Raw genomic sequence first — 8,543 nt, 5'->3', positions numbered from 1 at the left:
TAAAATAATTGCTGATAAAGGACCCCACGCACACCAACGGTGTTTTGGAAAAGTCAAAACTGAAATATAGGGGGGAGATATTTTTAATGAGCCCGAGCCACCACGGAAGCCAATCAGAGAGTGCCAGGTAGGAAGAGATGGCGCGCGCACCAATTCTTACAGGATTACCGGCATATACCGGTAATAAGGGAGGTATTAACGGGAAGTAACCGGTTAGCAAATAGACACTCGCGTATAAATTAGGAGGCATTGGCTGCCACCGAAGAATCCACTCTCTGCTGCGCCTCTCTCTTTCTCTCCTTTTCAATCAATCCCACCTTTTTTTTATCTACAGGAGGAGGCGTGCGTGCTTAGTTCATGCTCGCTCTCTCTTTCTCTTTCTCTTTCTCTCTCTCTTTCTCCGCTGATTTAAATTGATTTTGAGCTAGAGATTGAATTGAAATTATAATTGAAAATTGAAAGAAGAGATGGCGGAGAAGGGGGGATCTGGTCTCGAAGAGATCAAGAACGAGACTGTCGATTTGGTTAGTTACTTTCTCTTTCTCTTTTATTTCTTTTTCAATTTAGATCTTATATTATGAATGATAATAAGCAGCTCCATCTTTTAACTTCAAATTCAAGCAAATTTCTCCTCGAGAAGTGAAATAATTTAGCTTTGACTTGTCATGCAAATTTCTCCTTTATTGCAATTATTTTTATTTAATCACAAAAGGAGAAAAAGAGGAAGAAATAGTAAGTATTTTTTGTTGCCAGTTATAAGATATGTACTAATTATATCCTCATGTATCTAATTAAGTAAATAAACCAAAAAGGAAATTTTGACAGGTAAGGTCAGGTAAGTTAGGGTAAGCTCTCCCACAAATTTGTTATCGGCCGGTCCTCTAAAAACTAGACAAATTTCAATAATTCTAATAAAACAATCGAATTTAATATAATATAATATAATATAATATAATATAATATAATAGTAGAATACAGAGTGTCAGGCATCACCAATAATTTCCACTCTTCTAAACTCTTTAAAGGTAAGGTAAGGCCTTTGAATTGGGATATGCTCATCCAATGGTTGTGCTTTCATCTCAGACATTTCCAACGGTTTCTGCTTGTCCGGGTCAACTTTTTCTTTGAAAGATAATTTTAGGCTTTGTGGGGCCCTTTTGTGCATAAAAGTAAAATTATAATTAAATTAAATATCACATCTCTCTCGGATTCCACCCACAGTCTCTTTCCTTTCCTTAATTCCTTCCAAATATTCATTTTGACTTGTATCCAACTGCAATTATTGCGTAGATTATCATCATCTTATATTGGTACATGAATCAAAATTTATTTTTCTTTGGACGAAAATCGTTTAATATCTCAAAATTAAAAATATATTTCTTTGTAAAGATGTCATCTGAAATCCAGGCTGTGTATTATTAATTTTTTGTTCTTGACAACTTGCACAATTATGGCTCAATAGTCAAATATGTTTTTTTAGCTTCTCATAACCCTTTTTGAAACTGAAAGGGTATTATTATTACAAGTTATTTTTTATATTTGCATGTCGCTATTTATACAAATTCATAGGGCATCAAATAAATAATCAACCTTTAAAAATCATATCTTTAAATTATATGCCTTCTGTGTCAAGTGTCAACCACTCCGCCGTTTTAAAACAATATTTATTTTGTAAATTTAAATAAAAAAAAATGACAGAGTCCAAAGTGCCCCCCTGGTCCCAGAGAATATGAAAAAGAGTGGCTGGAATTATATGATATTATATTATATATAAAGTGCGTATACATCAACAAAGTGTAATGGACTTGGCTACAGTGCTATGGGTAGCTAAGAGGCCTCCCGTGCTACGGCTCAATATTTGACTTTTCAAAATCCTAACGGTCAATCCGAACCGTTCATCTTGTTCTCCATATTAATATGTGCTTGGAGACCAAATTTTACATTTTTTGGAAATGTTTTACTATTTTTTTAGATTGATTGAAAATCGCTGTTTTTCAGACAAATCTGGACCATAAAAAACAGCGATATTCAATAAATCTAAAAAAATAGTAAAAATTTTCCAAAAAATGTAAAATTTGGTCTCCAAACACATATTAATATGGAGAACAAGATGAACGGTTCGGATCGACCGTTAGGATTTTGAAAAGTCAAATATTGAGCCGTAGCACGGGAGGCCTCTTAGCAACCCATAGCATATTAGCCAAATCCAAGTGTAATATATATTATAAAAATAAATAAGGAAATTATTTCTTGAAACAACATTTTCTCATTAGTCATCATATTGGGACATACGTTGTAGCCAAAAGTCATAAGTGCTTGCTATAACTAATGTCAAATAAATGTATAGTAGACTTTTATAAAGCGGGTCATTCTTAACTGGTCCTCTTGGGTGGCTTGCATGCTCTTCTATAAAATGAAAGCCACAAGAGATCCCAATCCCAAGTGGCAGTGACAGCTACTTTCACTAGCAGTAGTGGGGACTGGGGAATCACCTAACTTCGGCCTAATTTGGAGTGAGAGAAAGAGTTTTTGCATGATAATAGTAAAAATATATTTCTATATTAAAAAAACAATATTAGGGGTAAAATGGTATTTTAATATAGTTTTATTTACTACAGGAAGTTCAATAGATAGATAATATGGGCATCCTTGTAATGTTTTCCACGTTGAAGGGATAATTTAGATATTTCAGTCATTCTAACTAAATGTCTAAATCCAATGTAAAAAGATAAGTGGCCACTTGGAACAAAGTCAACATGGCAAAAAGTGGTGCGTTTTGCATATATGCAAAAAGTGGGGTCCTGAAAGCAACCTTACTCGATACAATTCCATATTGGGCCGGGCTACTATTTTTTATCACTTTTCTCAATTCTGTATAATACATCTCCACAGAGGAAAAGTAGTAGTAAACTGTGCACCAATTATCTTTACTTTCTGAATTTCATAATCAGACAACTAAATTTCATATTTTTTTTTTTTTGGGTGATTACAGGAGAGCATTCCAATTGAGGAGGTGTTTGAGCAGCTAAAATGTTCGAGGGAGGGTCTGCGTGCCGAGGAGGCGACAAACCGTCTGACAATCTTTGGGCCAAACAAGCTCGAAGAGAAGAAAGAGTCAAAGTTTCTCAAGTTTCTCGGGTTCATGTGGAACCCGCTTTCGTGGGTCATGGAGATGGCTGCCATCATGGCCATTGCTCTGGCAAACGGCGATGGCAAGCCTCCTGACTGGCAGGATTTTGTCGGTATCATTGTCCTCTTGGTTATCAACTCTACCATCTCCTTCATTGAGGAAAACAATGCCGGCAATGCCGCTGCTGCTCTCATGGCCAACCTCGCCCCTAAGTGCAAGGTACTGAGAGATGGAAGGTGGGTTGAGGAGGAAGCTGCAGTTCTAGTACCAGGTGACATCATCAGCATCAAGTTGGGAGACATTGTACCAGCAGATGCTAGACTCTTGGAAGGTGATGCTTTAAAGGTTGACCAGTCAGCCCTGACCGGTGAATCATTGCCGACGACAAAGGGTCCCGGTGACGAGGTATTCTCGGGTTCCACTATTAAACAGGGTGAGATTGAAGCCGTTGTCATTGCCACTGGTGTTCACACTTTCTTCGGCAAGGCTGCTCATCTGGTCGACTCCACCAACCAGGTCGGACATTTCCAGCAGGTTCTAACTGCCATCGGTAACTTCTGCATTGTTTCAATTGCACTCGGTATTGTTATCGAGATCATTGTTATGTTCCCGATTCAACACCGCAAGTACCGTAGCGGAATTGACAATCTGTTGGTGCTTTTGATCGGTGGTATCCCTATTGCTATGCCAACAGTGCTGTCAGTGACAATGGCTATCGGGTCCCACAAGTTGTCTCAGCAGGGTGCTATCACCAAACGTATGACTGCCATTGAGGAAATGGCCGGTATGGATGTTCTTTGCAGTGATAAGACCGGTACTTTGACTCTGAACAAATTGAGTGTTGACAAGAATCTAGTTGAGGTGTTCTGCAAAGGGGTTGACAAGGATTACGTCTTGCTGTTGGCTGCGTATGCTTCCAGGACAGAGAATCAGGATGCCATTGATGCTGCTATGGTTGGCATGCTTGCTGATCCTAAAGAGGTATGTACCAGTACCCTCCTTAGTTCCAACAAATGATTAAATATGAAACAACAGTTGGTTCAATTTCACTGAATTCTATTTGTTTGGCCAGGCAAGAGCAGGAATTAGGGAGGTTCACTTTTTGCCATTCAACCCGGTTGACAAGAGAACTGCTCTGACATACATCGATGAACAAGGCAACTGGCACCGTGCCAGCAAGGGAGCACCAGAGCAGGTACCAGAATGAGTGACATTGTGTTGGTTAGATTTACTCATGCTATAGTAGCAAACAAAAAGATTTGATACTAATTATTATTATTATTTTTTTTATTGCCATACACAAGATTCTCGACTTGTGCAACTGCAGAGAAGATGTTAGGAAGAAGGCTCTTGCTATAATTGAGAAGTATGGTGAGCGTGGTCTCCGTTCCCTTGCCGTTGGCAGACAGGTGAATCTCTTAACTTACCTGACAGACAATCTCACAAATAATGCATCATTTTGTAAAGATATTAATTAGTCTTGCTTATATTTAATCATCTATTTTAATTAATTATGCAGGAAGTTCCAGAGAAGACAAAGGAAAGCCCTGGCGCGCCATGGCAATTTGTTGGGTTGTTGCCTCTCTTTGACCCACCACGTCATGACAGTGCTGAGACCATTCGCAAGGCTCTTAACCTTGGTGTCAATGTCAAGATGATTACTGGTAATTTTACTCTCTTTATCCTTTTTCAATTTTTCAACATTCTGTTACTTTGTACCTTTTTATGTTGTTCAGTTGTAATTGATTGTTCAACATTCCTACTGTTTTACAAAGAAATATTGTATAGATTATTTTGCAACAGATAAGTATTTATCTATACCCTTGTACCAAATTGAGAGGAGAACTCCCTTATCTGGAAGATTGTATGAAAAGGTCTATTAAAACGTAAACAATTACACTTAAATTGTATATTACAAGGCACATAGGTTTGAAAGCTGCATATTAAAATGTTATACTGCTATTCTTCTTTGGTGATCCTTGCTATAAGATTAATTTATTATTGATTACAATGTTCTTGTCGAAATTGAAACATTCAGGTGACCATCTGACAATTGCAAAGGAAACGGGAAGAAGGCTTGGAATGGGTGTAAACATGTATCCTTCTTCAGCTTTGCTTGGCCAACACAAGGATGCCTCCCTTGAGTCTATCCCGGTCGATGAACTTATTGAGAAGGCTGATGGCTTTGCCGGAGTCTTCCCTGGTACCAACACTTCTGTTCTTTATCTTTAACAAATCTTAACTTTTCTCGGTAATTAATTTTGATAACACTGGAAATTAATAATTATTACAGAGCACAAGTATGAGATTGTGAAGAGGTTGCAAGAGAAGAAACACATTTGTGGTATGACTGGTGATGGTGTGAATGATGCACCGGCTTTGAAGAAGGCTGATATTGGTATTGCTGTTGCTGATGCAACTGACGCTGCCAGGTCAGCTTCTGACATCGTTTTGACAGAGCCTGGTCTTAGTGTTATTATCAGTGCTGTGCTCACCAGCCGTTGCATCTTCCAGAGGATGAAGAACTATACTGTGAGTCACTCTCTCTATCTTAGTGTTATTATCAATTGAATTATTTAATGTTTTAGCAAATCATCAGCTAATTTATTTTGCTCTCTTAATTTATAATGCAGATTTATGCTGTCTCTATCACCATCCGTATTGTGGTGAGTATCTATCTGATTGTCAAGAAATATATATTCTGTTTCTTTCTTTTGTTCAGTTTGAGGCAAATCTTCCTTTAGTTAATGGATTATTTTTATTTTATTTTTATTTTTGAAGGTTGGGTTTTTGCTTATTGCACTGATATGGAAGTTTGATTTCTCACCTTTTATGGTTCTTATTATCGCCATCCTCAATGACGGTAACACTTCTAATCCACTTAGAAATTCTCATTTTAAGTTTAGTTTAGTTTTTACTTAATAAAAGAGTTGTGTTATCAAAATATATAGGTACTATCATGACCATTTCTAAGGATAGAGTGAAGCCATCACCTCTGCCTGACAGCTGGAAATTGCCTGAGATTTTCGCCACTGGTGTTGTACTTGGAGGATACCTTGCTCTCATGACTGTTATTTTCTTCTGGGCTGTGCACGAGACTGATTTCTTCCCTGTAAGACTTCCTTCTAATTTTGATAACAAAAATAAAAAAGTATGAAGTCAGTTCATAACTTCATATCATATCAGTTGAAGAAAACTAATCTTGTTTTATGGTTCATGTCCTTGTTGTAGGATAAATTTGGCGTGAGGTCATTGAAAAAAACAGTTACGGATAACTATGAGCATGAGGAGATGGCTGTATTGTACCTCCAAGTCAGCATTGTCAGTCAAGCCTTGATCTTCGTTACCCGGTCCCGCAGCTGGTCCTTTATGGAGCGCCCCGGTCTCCTCCTCGTCAGTGCCTTCCTCATTGCTCAACTCGTAAGTATTTTTTTACTGTAACCTCTATTTTCTTAATTAATTGATGAATATATTAATGAATGAATGAATTAATGAATGGACAGGTGGCGACCCTGATTGCGGTTTATGCGAACTGGGGCTTTGCGAGAATAAAGGGATGCGGATGGGGCTGGGCAGGTGTAATCTGGCTATACAGCATTATATTCTATATACCCCTCGACATCTTCAAATTTGCAATCCGTTACATTCTCAGCGGCCGTGCATGGGACACCCTCCTTGAGAACAAGACGGCATTCACCACCAAGAAGGATTACGGGAAAGAGGAGCGTGAGGCCCAATGGGCCTTGGCCCAGAGGACTCTTCACGGCCTCCAGCCACCTCAGTCTAACCCCATCTTTGATGACAAGAGCAGCTACCGTGAACTCTCTGAGATTGCCGAGCAAGCCAAGCGCAGAGCCGAGATTGCCAGGTAATTAACTAACATTCATTCATGCTTCCATTTTTGTTATGTGTTTTGTTTTTGCTAAGATTACTCATACAAATTATGTGATATAAAATTTATAGGCTGAGAGAGCTGCACACACTAAAGGGACATGTTGAGTCAGTGGTGAAGCTAAAGAATCTCGACATAGAGACGATCCAGCAGCACTACACCGTCTAAGAGAAGAGTATTTTATTTCAGATAGACGACAATCGACTATATCTCATTATGATAATGATGATAACGAACAAACCTTTTGCAATTTTAGTACTATATTATTATGGATGAATTGTAAAGTACAGGTCTTCATATTTTCCTAGGGTTTATGCTTATGCTACTTCCCTGCTATTTGATCGATCGAGCGCTTGGTCACAAGCGTTTTTTTTCTTTTTCTTTTTGGTTTTAATTTGGTTTTGGTTTTGTTCTGTAATGCTAATTTTCATCAACTATGAGCTTTGTGAGAATGCATGTGACATGGAAATAATATGCAACAATTTGCAACTGCTCTACCATATATAAGCTTTCTTTTTGCCTTAATTTGCTTGCTTGCTTGTAATCTTATCTTATGAGTGTGTGTGTGTTAATTGATGCGACATGAAAAGTTCTTAATCGTCTTCTTTGAATACACACACACACACACACACACTAACATTAAATAATTAGTGTATATGGCAACAAACAAATTAAATCCATGAACTGCAGAGATTTGAATTCTACTGACTTGCTAGTACAAGTACACTATTCATGGCTCACATAACACCAAAAAAATACAGCTAGTTATTTGATTTGTAGCAGTGAAAAAGAAAATAAAAGAGTTGATTTCATCGAAATCCAATATGATACAAGTACAAGACAGGGACTGTGAAAATGCAAAATTGCAAATAATACAAATGTAATGTAACATCCATGAACAGAACAATGCTTTGTGATGTACGTGGATCATTATAGTACACATGAAAACAAGGGCCTCAGTGATGGATACCATAACTCCAAACAAATTTGCATTCAAAGCCAGGCCTCCTCTTCGATCTGACACCAAAACAAGTTGAGCAAAAAAAGATGAGCTCTCCTATCGGATAGACATCAATCACATATTAACACGTGTTTATTACTATGCTAAAAACAGGAAAACAAAATATAAGTTACAGTCATCACATGATGAATTCAGGGGACTCGGACTCAAATCTTTTTTTTCTTCATGATGTTCCATTCATTGCCTTGCGAAGGATATAATACACACAAAGTTGAATACATCCAAACTTTCCGCGGAACCCGGGATCCATATATATCTACAATTAATAATCTGGTCAAACTAATTACAGACAAAAAAATAAATTAATGACACAAATTAAAATAACAAAATAACAGAAAAATAAATAATATTTAACCTTGAGAGAATAATTAATGTGAAAGGTGGTGGTGCCTTAAATCCAAATGACCCAGAAATTAATGTGGCATGCGCGCTAATCATGGATGGTCAGATATATATATATCGCCTTAACTTCGCTTCCAGCTGGGAGCTAGAGCTAGACA

The 8,543-nt window shown here is 37.6% G+C and overlaps 1 protein-coding gene across 1 annotated transcript; it reads left to right on the top strand.

Moving 5' to 3' along the window:
- The first annotated feature begins 240 nt into the window (after positions 1 to 240).
- On the top strand, positions 241 to 7,522 carry LOC144546427 (plasma membrane ATPase-like). The gene is made up of 13 exons (XM_078294965.1): positions 241 to 524; positions 2,993 to 4,111; positions 4,203 to 4,325; positions 4,435 to 4,539; positions 4,650 to 4,794; positions 5,169 to 5,333; positions 5,424 to 5,662; positions 5,764 to 5,796; positions 5,912 to 5,993; positions 6,082 to 6,242; positions 6,362 to 6,550; positions 6,634 to 6,998; positions 7,094 to 7,522. The coding sequence occupies exons 1-13, from the start codon at positions 468 to 470 to the stop codon at positions 7,188 to 7,190; spliced, it is 2,880 nt and encodes a 959-aa protein (XP_078151091.1). The 5' UTR covers positions 241 to 467; the 3' UTR covers positions 7,191 to 7,522.
- Positions 7,523 to 8,543: the final 1,021 nt, after the last annotated feature.

This window comes from Carex rostrata, chromosome 29 (genome assembly GCF_964058835.1).
Source record: "Carex rostrata chromosome 29, lpCarRost1.2, whole genome shotgun sequence".
NCBI lineage: Eukaryota > Viridiplantae > Streptophyta > Magnoliopsida > Poales > Cyperaceae > Carex > Carex rostrata.
The sequence above is the reverse complement of the archived record's forward strand: the minus strand, read 5'-3'. Positions and strand labels throughout refer to the sequence as shown.